General features: G+C 34.5%; 3 protein-coding genes across 5 annotated transcripts; all 3 read left to right on the top strand.

The window, feature by feature from the left end:
• Positions 1-2,263: 2,263 nt before the first annotated feature.
• Positions 2,264-6,344, top strand: LOC7454725 (uncharacterized). Of its 2 annotated transcripts, none has more exons than XM_024586279.2 (2): positions 2,264-2,434; positions 3,372-6,344. In XM_024586279.2, exon 2 carries the CDS (start codon positions 3,471-3,473, stop codon positions 5,775-5,777), a length of 2,307 nt encoding a protein of 768 aa, XP_024442047.2. In that variant the 5' UTR covers positions 2,264-2,434; positions 3,372-3,470; the 3' UTR covers positions 5,778-6,344. The 2 variants fall into 2 exon arrangements, with proteins under 2 accessions (XP_024442047.2, XP_024442046.2); XM_024586278.2 differs by having other exon boundaries at positions 3,368-6,344.
• Positions 6,345-9,460: 3,116 nt separating this feature from the next.
• LOC7454724 (nuclear transcription factor Y subunit C-1) lies at positions 9,461-14,334 on the top strand. Of its 2 annotated transcripts, none has more exons than XM_024586781.2 (2): positions 9,461-10,318; positions 13,914-14,073. In XM_024586781.2, the coding sequence occupies exons 1-2, from the start codon at positions 9,606-9,608 to the stop codon at positions 13,927-13,929; spliced, it is 729 nt and encodes a 242-aa protein (XP_024442549.1). In that variant the 5' UTR covers positions 9,461-9,605; the 3' UTR covers positions 13,930-14,073. The 2 variants fall into 2 exon arrangements, with proteins under 2 accessions (XP_024442549.1, XP_024442550.1); XM_024586782.2 differs by lacking the exon at positions 13,914-14,073 and adding an exon at positions 14,083-14,334 and having other exon boundaries at positions 9,464-10,318.
• A 1,794-nt stretch (positions 14,335-16,128) lies between these two features.
• LOC7454723 (protein transport protein Sec61 subunit gamma) lies at positions 16,129-17,515 on the top strand. Its single transcript, XM_002322227.4, has 3 exons — positions 16,129-16,346; positions 16,432-16,547; positions 17,352-17,515. Exons 1-2 carry the CDS (start codon positions 16,253-16,255, stop codon positions 16,545-16,547), a joined length of 210 nt encoding a protein of 69 aa, XP_002322263.1. The 5' UTR covers positions 16,129-16,252; the 3' UTR covers positions 17,352-17,515.
• The last annotated feature ends 2,426 nt before the right edge of the window (positions 17,516-19,941 follow it).

Genomic DNA, 19,941 nt, shown 5'->3' with positions numbered 1-19,941 from the left:
GCTCTTTTCAGAGTCATAAGCTATTGTTTTCTTCCTCTGTGCAAGGAGGACAATTGTCACTGTCACCTTTGGATTTTCTCATGTTCAATGATAGTGAGGCTTATATGAAGTATGAACAAGTTATATACCTAAAATCTGGTTATCAAATATCCGCTCTTGACCAAACATCTTATAAATTTCTTACGCATCATTCTCAATGGCTAAAATCTTTTCAGGACTGCAAAGTGGTCAATGCTTGATAATTTCATGGAAAGTGATGGATATATGGTTATGCACTTGTATCTTCACTTATCTAACTGTCTAGCAGGTGATGAAATTTGTTGAAAGAAAGTGGGAAATTATTTGTTCAATGATTATAAGGACTTGTATGGACCGTGCCTTGGAGGTTAAAAATTTGATGAAATTTGTTGTAAAACAAGCAGTAGGCAATGCCTGCAAACCCTTTTCTTGGAGGTTAAAAATTGGACTGGTCAACTGCAAATTCCAAGGCGTTCATGCTTGTCAAACTAACCAAATATGAGCAAAAACTTATAATGTTGGTGGGCCAACTCGACAAGATTTATCAGACAGAAGGAAAAACTTTTTTTTTCCTGCAAAAACTTGCTTATCAGGACAGGAAGATCTGCTCTCTTCACTCGTTAATAATTCCAAATTCTGAAAATAAGCTCGCAAGTTGCATGACAGAGATCTACTGTCACCTTTGCATGAAGGTTTTGCATTAAAATCCATTAATATTTAGCCTCGTGTTCCAAATTATATGTTTCTATACACATTATGTGAATTGGATGTAAGTAACCAGTGTTTTGTCTTTCAAGTTAGGGAAGTGGAGTGACTGTTCAGATCTTCAATGGTGAACGAATGAACCATTCCATCAAAAAACAACTATGCACTCTCTTGTATCTCTTTCTAGTTGCCCCCACAACCTCTATAGTTTCCTTGATGGGAAGAAAACCATGGTTGATGAAGATTAGTATTAAAAGCTGCTTTCCCTTGTGCCTGTTTATGGCTAACATCACATCAAATTATCATCCTAACGTCTTTTTTTTGTGGGGTTTAATTTCCGATTCCTTTCATGCTGGACTTGCCTGAAGAACAACGTGTCTGATCTCATCAGCAAATAATATCTTCTCAATAAGCTCAATCACTTTGTCAAGCAGTAGAAAACAGAAGAAGACAGCTCAGATTGAGTATAAGTTGGTTTTTCATACCATAAAAAGTTGTAAAGATACCACTCCCTAATGAAAATCTCTTCTCGTGAAATGCAAAGCCTATAATCTGTGACCGAGTAAACTGCACCTGAGTTGAACGCTATCTTTCATGTATATCTTGTTTTGCCCAAGGACTAACATAGAAAATGCCAAAAATTGCTGGATTGTAATTTCCTAAACGAATATGAGAAGAATGGCAAGGCACTTATGATATACAGATTGAACCTCGCGACTCTTCTCACCCCCACAAGGTAAGTCCAACCAAGTGCTAAACTAGCAGCATTATCCTTCATTCCAGACAATTACAGTCATATCTAGGATTGGACTCTCATTGTTGAGCAAAATCTTATCTATATTAGCAATGAAATGGTGGATAAATACAAGCCTTGAACGCCAAATTACCAAGCCAATCCATCTATCACATTGTGCTTGAACACATGAAATTCCCAATATGAAGGAAATTACAACGCGAGCATTAACAAGAAAATCTGAGACTGGGATCCTTGAAACTTGCCATTTAAGCAAAGCATAGCTACCATGTTCGGATGAGTAGGTGGTGAATCGAAAATGCTCATATGGTTAAGCAAATCTATGCTAAATTTATTACCTCGGATATCACTCACAGAGCATTTTGAAGTTCTTGGATTTGGTACAATAAATTATAAATCGAGGATGAAAAAAGAAAGCTCCATTGTTAAATTTAATTAAAGAAATTCAATATTTCTGCATGTAAATAATGCCTTCTTCTAATTTCTGAACCAGGCAGATATCATGTTAGACAAAATTTTTTAAAAAAAAAGCAAAAAATGAAATTGAAAATAGACATGTAATATAAAAAAGAAAAATGTTACTCATAAAATTTACACCATTCTTTTTTATTTTTCTGTCTTGGACACTAGATTAATTTGCTTTCCATATTTAGCTAACTGTCAATACTGTTTACCAGAGTTAAAAACAAACCATGGTCAGGGTTTAACCATGCACAAAACATTCCATTTTTTTTGCATATAAATAATAGAAAATCCACTCTACTTTTTCATAAAAAAAAATATTAATATACACAAGTAGAATTTCATTTTATTTGAGAATTCTAAATTCTCATAGCTTCCCCAAAAGAAAGAAAAAAAAAACCCTCCTTTTAGTTTTATTTGATCCAGGGGCCAAAATCAACAATTTTGCAGCTAAGTCGTCAATGGGGTCTCTTTGATTCAAGTTTCTGATAACGGGTAATTTTTATTTTTCTCTGCTTTTGATTTTTTTTTTTACATGTTTTGCTTACATTATGCTTTTGCACTTACATTATGCTTTATTTGGGATTGCTTTGCTAGTTTATAACGTGTTTTAATAATATGTGGGTTTCTAGTGAGAATTTAACTTTGAATGTGAGTTACTTCTTGTTGTTAGAATTTACGTACCTCATTGTGTGTTAAATATTGGGTATGTTTTGTTTTTGGTAAATTCATGTCAATCTGTGAAGCGAATAGTTTTTGCTTGCCTTGATTTTAGTTGAATACTTGTGTTTGTGTTCAGTTATGGATTGAGGGTTGTGTTGTTTTGAAGAAACTTGAGTTTCTGAGAGAGTTGTTTGAATGGGATACTTGTTGACACCTTGAGTTTTGTTCTCTCATTTCTTGTTGTTTCTTATAGATCAAGCAGATTGTTGGTATTTTTTTGTTTGATCTCCCACCTGTTGATTTGTTTCATGGTCCTACCATAATTGAGAATCGTTCATGGCGTTGTGATTATACATTTTTGGAATGATGTGTTTTCGAATCCGTTTTGCTTATCTTGGAAGTTCGATGATGTTTTCCGGTAATTCCATGGGATCATTTATAGAAGTTAAGATCAACAGATGTTAAATTAATGTAATTGATGGATCACAAGAAGCAATCATTTGTTATTCTGTTTTTGTCATTGTGGTCTTTATTAATCATGGCCGTGTTGTTCGGCGTGAATCTCGGTCATTATTTTTCTTCTTTTCAGATAGATTCCTAGTTTTGGATTCATTTTTGATGCATCAGGACTTGCCATTTGAAGGCAGCACCCTGATGATGCATGTGGGGAATTCAGACTTTTTTTTTCCCTTCTTTACAGGGATAGTTTCCTTCTTTTTTTTGTATCATTTTTGCCAAATTGAAGGCAGTTTCTTGATGATGCAGGTAGGAACTTCAGGTTTTGGATTTGATATTTGTGATTAAGATATCAACAACATTGCATTGGCTTGTACTTACAAAGGACAGCCAACAGTGTGACCGGTTGAAAATGGAATGTAATAAAGAGGAGGCATTTAGAGTTAAAGAGATTGCAGAGAAGAAGTTTATAGAGAGGGACATTGCCGGGGCAAGAAGATTTGCACTGAAGGCTCAAAAACTGTATCCTGCACTTGATGGTCTTCCACAACTTTTAGCAACTCTTGATGCGCACATGGCTGCTGATAACAGAACAAATGGAGAAGTGGACTGGTACAGAGTCCTTGATGTTGAACCGTCAGCAAGTGAGGACACAATCCGTAGACATTACAGGAAACTGGCTCTCATTCTGCATCCTGATAAAAATAAAGCAGTTGGAGCACATGGGGCATTTAATATTATATCTGAAGCCTGGAATCTGTTGTCCGATAAAGCCAAGAGAATCGCCTATGACCAGAAGCGGAATGTAACAGATATGGATCAAAAAGTTCCACATTGGAAATCATCAGTGCCAACTGGTCATGATAACAATTCCAATGCACGGAGCCAGAAGAATGCTATGCGCCCGAAGCCTGCGCCCCCTCCCCTGTTTTCCAAACCCAATACCTTTTGGACAATCTGCAATGCATGTAAAACACAATTTGAGTACCTTAGAACTTATCTCAACCACAGCCTTCTTTGTCAGAACTGTCATCGGTCCTTCTTGGGTGTTGAGACGCCTCCCCCATCCATGGATGGAAATGGCCCATCCCCTATATGGACTTCTTACAGCCAAGAACATAATTCTACTTGGCATGTAAGGACTGAAAATTCCACAAATATGGGACCTAAGTTTCAGTCAGGAGCATTTTCTAAAGATGGCGGTTTTGGAAGTGCACCGTCAACATTGTCAGGTGCTCAATCTAAGAAATTGAAAAGAAAGCATGAAGAGGAATTCCTTTACCGGAAAACAAAAACAGTTGCTGATGGAGCTTCTGGATTCAGTGGTTATGGTTCCAGTTCTGTACTGAAAGGAGACAAGCTGCAGAAGAGAAGGTGCATTGATGAGCAAAGGGCAAACAGTAATGGAAGAGAGACAGCAAAACAGGTGGCTAACAGAAATGGAAGAGTTGGTGAATCTGGTTCTCAAAAGAGTAGTTTAGAAGCAGGAAGGAGGAGCATTTCTGGCAACCATAAAGTTAATAGCACAAGTGAGTTGTCACAAATAGAAATTCGAAAGATGTTGATGGAGAGGGCTAAGAAGGATATTTCCAAGAAGGTGAAGGAATGGAGCAGTGTGGCTACTGCTCTAAAGACTTCAGAAAAGGATATCAAGAAGGAGGGAGGAAAGCAGAAGGATGGCACAAAAGCTGATGCGAAAGAATGTCCAGAGTTTCTAGATTCTAAGAGCAAAGCTCACACCACTGAGCCTTCACCAATTAATGCTAATGATGATCCAGTTACAAACATCAATGATTGGCCAGTCATGAGTGTTCCAGATCCAGATTTTCATGATTTTGACAAGGATCGCACAGAGAGTTCATTTGGTGATAACCAGGTTTGGGCTGCTTATGATGATGATGATGGGATGCCTCGGTATTATGCCATGATTCATAGTGTGATATCACGGAAGCCTTTCAAAATGCGGATTAGTTGGCTTAACACCAAAAGCAACCGTGAATTGGGCCCACTAAACTGGATTGGTTCCGGATTTTACAAGACCAGTGGAGACTTCTGGATAGGGAAGCATAAAGTCAACAAGTCTCTTAATTCTTTCTCTCACAAGGTGAAGTGGGTGAAGGGTTCAAGAGGGACTATTCAAATCTATCCTGGAAAGGGTGATATTTGGGCTGTTTATAAAAACTGGTCTCCCGATTGGAATGAGCGTACCCTGGATGAAGTCATACACAAATATGACATGATGGAAGTGCTTGAGGACTACAAAGAGGAGAGAGGAGTTGCTGTTGCTCCTCTTGTTAAAGTTGCTGGTTTCAAGACAGTGTTTCGCCAGCATCCTGACTCGAGCAAAACCAGGACAATCCCAAGGGAAGAGATGTTTAGGTTTTCTCACCAGGTTCCGTCAGTTCTGCTCACAGGTCAAGAAGGTCAAAATGCTCCCAAGGGTTGCTGGGAACTTGATCCTGCTTCTACTCCTTTGGAGCTACTTCAGGTATTATCAGAAGTTCAGCTGGATGGAATGATGGAGACTGCTGAAAAAGATAAGGAAAAATATTTATCTCGTGATATGACAAAATTTAATGAAGAGTTTGTTGAATATGTCAACACAGTCGAGGAAAAAGGTGTGGTGGGAAAGGCTGCTAGAGGAGATGTAGCTAATGCTAGGAAGAATAAGAGGAAGGAAACAAATGAAGACACGGTAATGGTGTATAAACGGAGGTGATGAAAGAAATGGGAAAAAAAGAGACTAGAAGTTTCTCTGTTAGGTACTTAAAACTGAAGCACTTGACAGTTTTTTCCAAGTAGTTGAAGTAGTGTTAGAAGAAATTGAAGTTAGAGATCACTCCAAGCCATGTTGTCAGAAGAATTTCTTTTTAGAATTCCCTCGAAGTATAATGGGGAGTCATCATACAGAAATTGATTCAGCAATTCTTTCCTTTTCTATACATTGGCTGGACTGCAATTTTGTTTGAAGTTACAGGATGCCCTCAAGGCTTTATCTTAGCTTTGTTTGTTGCTTGAAGACAGTTTGGAGGGCTGAATTTACACACAGGGTAGCAGAGTTTATAGCTTGACATCCAATAGGCTAAGCTCATTTATTGCTGCTCACTGATGCTCTTAATACTGTTTTATGGATACCCTCCAAAAGAATAATTTTTTTTACAGCTAGTCAATTTTGTGTTATAGGAACTGCACCTTTTAATTCTTTTACACCAGAGAAAGGCCCCAGAATCTGTTACTTCTTTGATACACAGAACAGACACAACATCCCACCCTCTTCTTTCTCTTATATTCTGGTGTGTCAAGCAAATTATTTCTCATTTAGCTTATGACTCCAATCTTGCATTCTAACTGCACGCTAACCAGGGGTTTGTTTTTAATTGTTTATGATTTACCTATTCTCTCATGGAAAGATTGGCAGCATACCATTTTATTTCTCTAGTCATTACTGGTATGGTTGCAGAAGCTAAACTAGTGTTGGTGTCCCTCAAAAATCTTTTGAACTACCGGTGAGTTTCTCTTGCTCTCCCCTCACTGCATATAGCTCAAGGTCGAGCGCCCCGCTGATACATTACTGCAAGGTGTGTAGAACACAAAAAAGTGCATGCATGCGCTCCTGTTATTTAATAAATTGTAGAGGCTAATGAACAGGTGCATCTCCTGTAACCTAGCATCACCCTGCTCCTCTGTGTGTTCTCTCGTGTGATAGGGAAGGGGCATCCCAAAGGGAGCAGTTAAAAGAGGGTTTCTTTTAGAAGATGGATAGTCAAAACTGTGGAGCATATCAAGCAACAATGAAATATGCCTTCGCCCATTTGATCAAAACAAAAAAGAAAAGCTTTTTAGAAAGATGCAAAGCATCATGTGATGATGGCACTACGTCGTATAATTGGTTATTAAGTCTGTGGAATTGACAGGGTGATAAAGGCATGGTACGTACACATTAACCTTTTATTCTATTCTTCATTCAACCTACTCGAGAACTAATCTTAGGTTATGATTTATGAAATATTCGAGTTAATTCAGATTAAATAAAAAATAATTAATATTTTAAGTTTTTTTTAAAAAATTTAAATTAGTTTTAATTGGAGCAAATAACATGGCAATACTAAGTGGATTAAGTTTAATAACAGTGTAGTTAATCTTGAGTAATGTATCTTAACTGATCAGGTTTTAGGTTTGTTCCACAAAAATTACCAGTTCGAGTCTTACAAACCTCAAGATCATTAAAGGCTTACATAATCGTTAATTTTAGGGCCCTTAAGATTAGTCGAGGTGCGCGCAAACTAGTTCAAACTTGATTAAAAGAAATGTTGTCAGCCGAGACAGTTGAAAATTGACGTTTTATTTGACCAAACTTGATTACTTCGTACATATGGTTTTATTTCTGGGTGGTTATTTGGGAAGAAACCGTGTTCCATATAAAATTCAATATTTTTTAAAATTAATTTTTTTATATTTTTTTAAATATATTAAAAAAAATTTAATATATTTTCAAAAAAAAAAACTTTAAAAATGTGTAAAATTAATCCGTTTCCTTTCTTTCTCTCTCTCTTTGTTATGCTTCATGCTATTACAAAATTCTTAGTATTCTTCCATTCTCTGAATTCACAAATTGTGTAAAATTAATCCATTTCCTTGTTTTTTTTTTTTGTTGGGATCAATACTTGAATTAACTTGTATTTTCAAATAAAAACTCTAGATTTCTTTTAAGAATAATGGATAGAGTTTTATGGGTAGAGGATTTGTCCATTCTATTTTTTTTTCTTGCCTAGGTATCCTCACACTATTTTTAAAGAGTGAGAACTAGTCTTGTTCGGGGTTCGTGACTGTCCCTCCCAATAAATGCGCTTATTGAAAATTGAACTTATATTTTTATCCTTACAGGAATATAGTTGATCCTATTGATAGGATGAAAGAACACTAAAAGTATAAAAATAATAATGGACCCCGGGATCCATAACTTCATCTCTGTTTTTATTTTTTCACTTCTTTCCTTCTTCAAATAATTATTGGAATTTGAAGAAGTTGACCCAATTTTTTGTATTTTTATTTTTCATCTTCCTATTTAAACCCCTGAAGAGATAAGCAAATCTCAATTTCATGGATTAAATTTCCAATGCACACTAGAAAAAACAGCAGAGGATTAAATTGTCAAATGCTACATTGCACATTAACTTGTATTCTACCAAAGAATTTCACTTAGACCAAAAAAAAAAAAAGAAACCATAATCAACTCCAACATTTTGTATTAATAAAGTAAATTCCATGCCAAAAAGTAGATTTTTCAATTTTATTTTCTTTAATTTTTTTTATCTTTATTCTTTTAATTGCTATTTGTTTTATTTGAAATAGTTTTTAAAATTAAATTTTTTTTTATGATTTTATCCTCATTTAGTTTGTTTTCCTATTATATTTGATCTTTTTTTTATTGATATTTTTTTTACTTTGATAAATTTTTTAAATTGATATTATTTTTTTATTTTTGTCTTTCGACAGTAAATTATTTGGGAATTGAGGTTCTTGATTGAATCCGAGTTTATGCGAGTTTGGTTGATTAACACAGGTTTAGAAGATTCACCTGTGTTTGTTTGGTCCCCCCCCTTCCTCCTTTTTTTTAAGCTCACGTTTTTTTAGTTTCATCCTTCAGAATTTATTTAATTGAATATTAGATTTTTTTATTTTTTTCTATAGAAAAAAATATGATTTAAAAATGACCTAGGTTATCTCAAGTTTTTTTATTTGTTAAATTTAGATTTTTTTTAAAGAGATTTTTTTACTTAACAAAATTAATTAATTAAATATAAGCATGAGATACTCATATCATGATATTTTATTTAATTTATTTTTTGAGTAGTTGCTCTTGCGGCGCTTGTGATCTTTTTTTATGTTGTTGTCCAGCTTTCTGTATTGGCATTAAAACTATATTGATAAGCTTTTTTTGATGATAAGACACACAACATATCGATGATGAGTCTTTAATGGACTTTTCTTTCTTCTCATCCAAATTATTATATTACAATTCATTTTTTATAGCTAATTATTGTCATTTATTTACCATCAATATATATTTTTTAATCATATTATTAAATTAATTGAATTTATTTAACCTAATTAAATCAATAATCTAGATCTTATATTTTTCTTGTTTCATTAAAAATGCTTACATTGTTTAAATATTATTTTTTTAAGTATATTTATTATTATTGTTTTTTTTTTATCAGTGTTAATCGAGTTAGCTGAGCTATTTAAATATATTACTCGAGTGAATTTTTTATGTAAAAAAAAAAAAAAGATCGGGCCCCACACTAGAAATATTATGATATCCTAGTTGTTAAAATAAAATTACAAAAATGACACAAAAGAAGCCAAACAAGAGGAACAGAAAAAGTCATTCAATTAAATGAACAAATCAGCAAATCACAGGGACAGAAAGCACTGAAACCCTCCACCTTATCTCTTCATCCCCCCCATTCATCGCATCTCCAACCCTCAAAATAAATAAATAAATAAACAAAACAAAACACGAAAACAACTTTTGTTTCCAACAATGGACAACACCACCACCAATCACCAGCCTCAGCCCACGGCATACCCAACGCAATCCATCACCACCACTCCACCACTACCTCCAGCAGGTGGAGCACCATCCTCAACCCCATTCCACCACCTCCTCCAACAACAACAGCAACAACTTCAAATGTTTTGGTCTTACCAACGTCAAGAAATTGAACAAGTTAATGATTTCAAGAACCATCAACTCCCTTTAGCAAGAATCAAGAAAATCATGAAAGCTGACGAGGATGTGCGCATGATCTCTGCTGAAGCACCTATTCTCTTTGCTAAAGCATGTGAGCTTTTCATTTTAGAACTGACAATTCGTTCTTGGCTTCACGCTGAGGAAAACAAGAGAAGGACTTTACAGAAGAATGACATTGCTGCTGCTATTACAAGAACTGACATTTTTGATTTCTTGGTTGATATTGTACCTAGAGATGAGATCAAAGAGGAAGCTGCTGGTCTTGGTGGAATTGTCGGTGCTACGGCTAGTGGGGTGCCATATTATTACCCTCCGATGGGACAGCCTGCCGCTGCCACTGGAGGGATGATGATCGGAAGGCCAGCCATGGATCCTGCCACTGGGGTGTATGTTCAACCACCATCTCAGGCTTGGCAGTCTGTTTGGCAGACAGCTGCCACCGAAGATGGTTCTTATGGGAGTGGTGGTGCGAGTGGTGGACAAGGGAATCTTGATGGACAAGAGTATGTTTTTATTTTTTTTATGTTTAGTGTTTTCGCATTTTTCATGTTTTGGACTCTGGTTTCTCATTTTTGTGCACTTTTTTTGTGTGGATTTTGAACGTGGGTTTTGTCGTAATGAGGTGATTGTTTGAGATGATTTCTGGGTTTTGTTCAAAGGGGATGCTTTGGAGTCATTTGGGGGAAATCTTTTACGGGGTAATAAATTCTGTTGTTTGAAATTTATGTCTTGGCTTGTATTAGGTTATTTTTTTGTATAGGAGATAAATGAAACCTGGAAAAGAAGCAAATTTTTAGTGGTTTGGTGGTTCCTCCCAGTTAGAATATGGTAGATTTGTGTCTGCAGTGGTTTAATGGCTGTTAGATATCACTTTAATGGTAAAGAAGCAGTCTTTTCGCCTATTTGAGTTGAATGCAGCTGAGTTTTGCTCAAAACAGTCTGGCTTTATGCATTTTCATTATCTTTGTGTAGAGGATTTCTTTTGCATGCCCATGCTTAAAGGTGTTAGCCACTTGTTGGCACCTTGGTGGGTTTTGTACGCTTATGTTGGTTGGTTCAAGCACGCGACAATGAAGAACTTTTGATGGATTGTTTCTAATAAATACAGGTTAACATTTAGAGCCAGAAAAAGTTATATAGTAGCAGTCATATTTGTGTTGTTATCTCCTAAATCCCTTGTAGTCCACAACAAATGGATATTGTTTGTGTTAAGTATTCTATTCACATTGATGGTCACCACGAGGAATTGTTTAAGTTTAAGAAAAGAATGGAGGGCGAATCATAGGATGGACGTCAATGAAAGCTTGAGTTGTTTGATTATCAATGAAGGTATGATGTCAGTCATTTTGATCACCATGGATGTCTGAGGAGAGGGTCAAAGCATGAGGATTCTGTCCGTTGTAAAAAAAATACTTTTCTATAACAAGAGACAAGCTTGTTTGAAAGCTTGAGTTGTTTGATTATCAATGAAGGTATGATGTCAATCATTTTGATCACCATGGATGTCTGAGGAGAGGGTCAAAGAAGGAAGATTCTGTCCGTTGTAAAAAAAATACTTTTCTATAACAAGAGACAAGCTTGTTCAGATTGTCATTAATTTGATCACACTGCTTAAGGACATTTCCATCAAAAGTGATTCTCTTAAAAAGGGTGGTGTTTAGTGTATGCTAACATGTGGGAATAACTTTACCGTCTAATAATTTTTCATTTGTACTCTTAGAATTTGACAAGTATAAGTACATTTTCTAAAATTGGTGAGGTTAATCTTTGTCGTTTATGCTATATGTACGGTGCTCCTTGTGGGACCATGTTGTTTCGGTTGTAGAATTTTAGTATTTGGAATTTCTGTTAAGGGAATAAATATTAGGCTGTCTTTTGTTATTTGGCACACGAGTCTGCGTAGGAGCTCGCGTGAGTAAATTAAGGAAAAAATGCCTGATTTTTTTCTATCTTCTTGTTTGGTGGTTGAATGAAAATTATTTTTCGTTGAGAAAATCGTCAATGATTTTTTCAAATCTTTTTTGGTTCATAAAATCTTCAATGTGGTCCTAATATGATTTCCCGGGACAATCAGTTCCATTTCCTTATTACCATGGGTCACCCTGTGCATGTACGAAGAACTTAATAAGAAAATTTCTCAATTTTGTCTTAAACTGTTGCCTCTCTTGCTATTGGTGTTTGCCTGAAAATTGTATTTTGTTGACAGTCTTCAATTTTGACCTATCTTTAAATAGTTCTATTTTCTCCCCATCATAGATCACCCAAAGAAATTGTAGTATTAGTAACTGTGATCAGTGTATGAACTTCCTTTTACTTTCACATACTTGTTTTTTTAATGTCGTGGCATGTATATTTCTTTCCTTTTAGCCTCTGGGACCAGGACTGGAAATTATAAACTAGACTGTCATTATTGTGTTATTACCATCTAAATTCCTTCTAAGCTACAGCAAATGGACACTACCGCAACTGAAGTAGCCTGTATACATTGATGGTTTCCATAGGAAGTATTTGAGGTCGAGAAGAATGGAGATGTGTCATACAGTCATCAAATGGTTGTTTATAAGAGCTCAAGTTGTTTGATTTCTACATGTGTGCAATGTAAATCTTTTTTATTAGAATGTCTCTCTTAGAGGAAGGATTAGAGAATGAGGATTGTCCTTTGTCAAATAAAGGCTTTATCTAGACCTAGAGACAGTTTTGTTCTGATAGTCTTTGATTTTGATCAACATTACTTGATGGGATTTCACTCGAGGGAGTTTTTCTTTAAATGCTGGTGTAAAGTGTATGCATAACATGTGTGGAATGATGATACAAGCTATTGATTTTTATTTGTGTTCTGAACTTGATGAGTAATTTACGTGGTTAATTTTTGTTCTTTATTCTATATATGTGAGGTGTGCTGTGTGGGACGATGCTATTTCACTTCTAAGTTTTTTGTATTTAGATTCTGTTAAAATTAGAATAAACATTAGGCTGTCTTTTGCTACCTGGCAGACCGAGTAGCAACATACCGTGGAAATGCCTGATTTTTGTTTCTAGTTCCCTTTCTTCTTGGGTGATGGTTGGGTATAAGTCTTATTTTCCTGAGAAAATCTTGATTGTGTCTTTGGTTTATAAAATTCATGGATCTTCTCGGACCATACCATATATCATACCTGTCGGAAGAACTTAATAAGGAAATTTCTCAATATTTTTTTTCCAAATGTTTCCTTTCTTGCTGTTGGTGTTTGTCATAAAATTGTATTTCACGTAAAACCCTTCGATTTTGTCGTATTATCTCTGAGCTGTTCTGTTTTCTCCATGCTACCACCCAATACATGTATTATGTTTCTATATGTGTATTTCTTTCCTTTTGACACTTGTTTGTGTATTCCTGTGCCACTATACCAACCCATCTTTATGGCTGTCAGTAACTCGGTATATTGTTAAAGTGGATGCCTTGTGTGCAATGTGTGCTGAAGCTTTGGTGATTTCTCTCTCCTATCAAACTAAACTTATGTTTTTTTGGTTCCTCTTCATTAGCCCTTCTCATATAAGCACCGAGTGCTGAGTATTTTTGGTCAATCAATGGGGATGTAAAGGCTCCAAATTATCTACTTTTTAGGCAAAATGAAATGTGAACCTTAGGATGCTTCTATTTATCGTTAAAGGTCCTTTCAACTTCAATGTTAAACTCTACTTAAAGTTTCAGTTTGCAGACATTTCCAACCCATGAAAAATTCCAAAGTTCTTATAATATGTTAGTTTTCAACTCCTTATGATTTGCTTTATTCTGTTACAAGGATTTATTTTGCATATGAAGGGACAGTCTGTTTTGTTGTCTTCATGGATGTGTTCAAGCTATCTCAGCTCGTCTCATATTATCCCAAAGACTAAGAAAAAGAGAGAATATTATGGGATTTCTAAACTCAATGTGATTAATTGTGTCTTTTGCTTATGAGAATCAAAACGACAACTATACCTTCTTTTATTCATCGACATGTCAAAATTGTCACATCAAAATATATATTTGTTTTGTTTATGCTTTTTTTCTGACTTTTATTGCAATGGCATGAGTTTGTGAAATCATACAGGTGATTCTTGTGCTGTCAAATTCAGGATCTGCTTCTTTTAACTTCTTCTGGCTGTTGCTGTGACTAGTGATCAAGTCAATAAAAGAAAGAGAAATGGCTATGCTTTGTTATTCTTCCCATTCAATACCATATGATGTCTTACCATTGCTTTCCCTATGATTGTCCAACTATTTGTCCTTGTTTTTTCTCTGCAGTTAAGCTTCTCGGATGCAGAGGCGCGACAGAGGCTAACAAGGGCCTTGGCTAATATTACTGGGAAATTTGAGTGCATATGATATCTAAATGTGCTTGCTTGCTATTGTTTTCTGGAAAGTTGTCCGTAGCTGTAGAGACTTCTTAAGATTTTTAACTTCAGTGTATGGCAGCTCTACAATTGCTGCTATAACTTGCTAACTTTATCTGATGTGCAGTTTATTAATTTATGATCTATTTGTTACTGATTAGAATGGTTCTATTGCGTCATATGCTACCATTTGAATTTGAATGTCTCTCCTGGAAGATCTTTGCTGAGATTTTTACTTTTAATTTGATTTTGCTTTTATATGAGATAAAGGGTCTTGAAAAGTCGCCCATAGTTTTCTATCCAGTTGGATTTCTCAAGCACTTGGTTTACTTTTAACGTGGATGGTTGGGATCTCCGACTCTTATTAAGCAACTCAACACCAGAGTTGCAGTTCCGAGCTCACTGTATTAGGGGAAGAAATGTTATTTCTAGTGAGCCGTTGCTTTTGATATTTTCTTAAGCAACTAGATAGACGGGGGGTCATATTATTGGAAAAATCTGTGCTTTTATCTCTCCCTGGTGTTCCTTGGGTTATAATTCAAACAAGGAAAAATGGAGACAAGAAAGAAAAGAAAAGGATATCATGGATGGACTAACTTGGAGAATTCATCAATTGACTTCATGATGATGATTAATTATGGTGTAAAAATGATAGTATTAATAATGATGATAAGATATCATGACGGGCTGGAATTTAAGTGCCAAAAAAATAACTTGGATGGAGCTCAACAAAGAAAAAAAAAAACTATTGATTTAGGCCATGTTATGCTTTTAATTACAAGTTTATTATTATCATAAATATAGATCTATTTAATGACTATACATATACAACATGTGTTGATGAAGCAAGTTATATATAACATGTGTTGATGAAGCAAGTTTAATGTTTGCAATTCATCGAGACAATAAAAGAAAAATAATTTAGTAATTGATGTTTTTATACAAAAATTAACATGAAGGGATTGAAACTAATATTTCTAATTATTATATACTTGAAGCAAATAAAAAAATTGATGGAGAGTTTTGACTAAATATCTACAAGATCAATGCGAAAATAAGTTGAATTTGAGGATTTTTAATTTGAGAAGACTAATGAATAATTCTTTTTTTAAGAAAATACAATTATTTTTCTTCTTCATTTAAGAAAATTTCTTTTTCTAATTAATGTTATTAGGTTTTTCTATTTTCTATTTTATTCAATACTATTAGGGTTTTCTTCAATATATATAGTATTAAGTATTAATTTTTTGTTTTAGTAGTTTTTTTCTTGCTTTATGTTATGAGTTAAATAAAATAAAAGTATGAACTTTAAAAAAAATATGAGGCTTTAAAGGGACCAAACTTGAATTCTCTTAACCTGATAAAACCTGACCTAATGAGTCAACCTTGAATGTTCTTGACCTAGCTCCTTTCTTAACCCTGTTTTAAAATTAAACTAGGAGAGTTGTCATGATGTAATCTAGTCGATTTAATGAATTCAAAGACAACTCAAGTGACCGGTAAATACGTAATTTAATTTTATAATAATTTCAAGATAATACTTTTTTTTAATATTGAGATGATTATATATTAGATCAATCTGAACTTCAAATCTTAATCTATTAAATCCGTGACATGAATTATAAAATCCAATAAGTTTAACAATTTTATTTTTTTAAGTTATTTTTTATTTAATGATATAATAATAAAAATAAATACTTATATAATTTAGTATCGACTAAATATCAAAGTAACATCAAGAGTTTTTTATATATAATTTGATAAAACTAAATTCTTTCCTGCTCTGATATTCCACTAGCAACCCTAGAAAAAAGAATGATATTGTCCCAGCAATATTTTTGTCAAAATTATTCAAGGTTTGCTTCAGTCCAATAAAATAAATAAATAAAAATAAAAATAAATTTTACTTTCCAACTTTGACCTAGGTAAAGTCTCCTTTTTTTTCCGTTACACTTGTCATAAAAACGTGTCTTAACCGTCAGCTACTCTTGTAATAAACGCTCTCTGTAAAAAAGAAGAAGAAAAAATCCCAATTCAATCTACCTAGGGTTTCTCGATCTCCCATTCAATCCTCAACAAAAATGGACGCCATAGATTCCGTCGTCGATCCTCTCAGAGAATTCGCTAAAGACAGCGTCCGACTCGTCAAACGCTGCCACAAACCCGATCAAAAAGGTTTTTTTTGTTTTTTCAATTTTTTGATTGGAATATTATAGTAAAAAAATCAGGGATTTTTAAAAGCTTGATTTTTTTTTTGTAGAATTCACAAAGGTGGCGTCTCGTACTGCAATTGGATTCGTGGTTATGGGATTTGTTGGATTCTTCGTGAAGTTGATTTTTATCCCAATTAATAATATCATTGTTGGGGCTTCTTAGGTAATGTGTTGATTTCAGTATCAAGTTTTTGTTTTTTATTGATGATAATTTTTTTATTGATTATTTGGTTAAGAGATTTGTTAGTGGTGATACATGGAGGATCGATTGTTTTTATTTTCTCAATTATGAATGCAATTGGGATAAATATGAAGTTGATACACGGATTAATCATTTAATGGTGGTGATTAGGAAGTGGTTGGATTGATAAGTTGTGGCTTGTTTGATAATTAAGAATTGAATTTAGTTTTATACCTGTTTGTGTTATACACATCGGTTTCTGTATGAAAGTCATTTGACAATATTGGTTTGAAAATTACTATAAGTTATGTATGCATTGTTTGCGCACACAAATTGGATTTGCTATGATTTGGATGCGCTAGTGCAGTTCCTTTAATTATTCTCATGATTTGATAATGGTTTGGATTATTTTAGCATTTTACCAATGTAGTTACCCGTCCATCTACTTTTCTAGTGTTAGTTTTGCCATCTCCATCATGTTCTATTATGTGTAAAAATGGCACCCAGACAACATAATTAGAACCATACTAGTTATGATTAATTTATTATAGTACACCAAAGATGATGCAAGATGTTTTGGTCCTTTTGTCTCTGCAGAATTTATGACATGCGTCATGCCTAGATGTGTATAAACTTAACATTCCCTTGATTTTCCATATTTTTTTTTCCTTCTGGTTATTGAAAATGGTCATGTGGTCCTATTAAGCTTTTGTTTAAATTGTTTCTGAATTGTTTTTGGTATGAAATTGATCTGAGGCTGATTATATTTTTCCTCTACAATTGCAGGCTGTATGGATCATCAACAATTAGAATATGAAGGCAGTCTGGTTGAAAATTTGTTTTTAATGAGAAGCTTAGCTGTTAACTTGCTTAATTTCCTTTTTGATATGTTTGCAATACTCCATAGACCAGGTAATCACAATATAAAAAACTTTTATCATTTTTGTTAACCTTGGTCTCTCTATTTAATGTTCGACCTATTGTGTGATCTTATGCTTTTCCTTGTTGATGAACTGCTTGATGGGTTGGTTGGCTATCTTCTTTTCCTATGTCTGGAGAGCAGCATCATGCTCTTGTTTAAGTAGTCAGGAAAGAATTACAGCACAATCATGGTCATTTTTTTTTGTTCTATTATTGTCGTCATCTTTGTACTTTAGTGCCTTGTTTATCGATATCACGTGAAACTTACAGTGTGGGACTAGCAAATGCTGAGCCAAAAAGTTCTAACCAAGTAGATGGGACTGGTATTCTGTGTTTTAATGGGGGGATTTGTTAAAATCTTGGGAGTTAAAAGTCTTGATGGAAAGGTTTGAGTGCAAAGGAGCAAGGATCCTAGAGAAATTCATAAGAGGTTTAGGTGCAAATCAGCAAGGATCTTCGGGAAATTCAGAAGACTGGCTAATGATTCTGAACTTAAACCAGTTTATGATCAAAAGAGAGCAGCTATACACAGTCGCGCCTCGCTTTTTATAGTTGTCAAATGACTCACCATATAGAAGTTGCATCGTAGTGTAAAGAATGCTTTTATTCTTTACACCAAAATATACTGAAGATGATCTGGGATTTCCTTGGCTAAGCACTACTTTGCATTAGATGGAGTCGAACAGTTTGGGCTTCGGCAAAAGAAAAGCAAGAAATTAAGGCCCTGAGGTTCCTAATAAAGCCCAAAAGGGCCCACAAAAATGTTCCACACGCATTTGCTGATCAAATTGTTAGGAAATGAAAAATGTTCATGATGGTCGAGAACCATCAGCCACATCACGAACACACGTGGTGTTCGCTTTCTTTATTGAGAAATTGATACAGACCAAACTCGTGCAAATCAAAACAAGTATATTTTCCAGAATCCCAGGCTTGCAGCTCTAAAAGTCTGGATTGAACATTGAGAATCCAGTACTAGCCTTGTGTTTTATCACGCTTTTATGTGTTTAATCATGTTTCAGATTGGAAACTTGATGGAAAATTTTACCAGAATCAGAAGTAAATTGAAAAGAAAAAAAAACCCAATAATTTTCACTCTCTGTTTCGCAGAAGCCAAATGAAGATAGGTGACAGCATAGAATGCTGAAAGAACAATTGACAATTGACCTCCTAAAAATATGAGAAGATGATATTATTGATGCGAAAAAAAAGATCGCGAAGAAAATATTTGGATTGGAGAATTCACCTTTTTGTCTTACAAAGAAAGTCGATGATTTACGAGCATCCACTTTGCTTCCACACTATATTATTCATCAGGGCCACAGAAGTAAAAAATATTACAGTTCTTGATAGAGAGCAGCAGACCTCCTGATGCTGTGACTCCTCCTTTGCAGCAGCTGCTCATTTTTGTCACTTTCGATTTCTAATTCAGAGAGAGATGAAAAGAAAAAGAAGAAGCTGCAAATAGATAGAGATGAGGGACAAAGAGAGGCAAGGAGTCTATATGTGGAAATATGTTTTTCAATATACTAATCGCAATCTGCCATTTTTCAATTTCCTTGAGCATAGAATTCAACCCATCAGCAAAATGTTAATAAACACGAGAATTTGGCCCAGTAGAATTCTGTTCAATTCAACTCCATTACTTCAGGACTTTCTTGCAGGTTTTTGTATGCTTGCAAACGAGTTACTACGCAGAACAGTACTGCTTAATTAAGGATTGGGAGAGGAGATGTAGTCATCTTTCATGCCACTAAACCTCATCATGCCAATGCCTGCCCCCAATTCATAACAAAGCTCTCTCCTGCCCAATACAACACCTAAAGCAAGAATAAGGCTCGCATGCCTGGTTTTTTTCAATTGGTAACTTATTGCAACAGGCGATGCAGCATTTAACACAAAGAACTGAAATTCCAACTACCACCTATAATGGTCAGAAATCCAGGGTCTTACTTTTTAGACCCCAAAAAACTATTTCCCAACCATTTTTTTTTAATTAAAATATACTAAAAAAACACTCCAGGCCTTAAAAAACCCATTAGTGTTACTAAATTTGAAAAATAAATCTATCCCAAAACAAAAAATCAAAATCCCAAATGAACATTGTTATGCGAGGAAGCTACAATGAATTCACTAATTAATCTTTTAAGTTTCTTGTTATAATATAAGTGCAAAAATACATAGTGCCAAAATAAATCCCAAATGAGCATGATATGTAAATTTGAAATAGAAAAAAAAATGTAAAAATACTAGTGAATTTCATCAATTAGATTCAATTCCACCAAGCCAGTAGCGGTTATAATAGTCTTAAATTAGTAGTTATGAAATCAAAATCATTGATTTCAAAATTTATAGTTTGGATTTCACAAACACATAGATCACTACTAACTCAGCTTTATGCTCGGTTAGGGTTTAGTTCAGGTAGTACGGACTTTAACTAAAAATATCACCATTA

The sequence above is a fragment of the Populus trichocarpa genome, chromosome 15, assembly GCF_000002775.5.
Source record: "Populus trichocarpa isolate Nisqually-1 chromosome 15, P.trichocarpa_v4.1, whole genome shotgun sequence".
NCBI lineage: Eukaryota > Viridiplantae > Streptophyta > Magnoliopsida > Malpighiales > Salicaceae > Populus > Populus trichocarpa.
This window is presented reverse-complemented; position numbering and strand designations above follow the sequence as displayed.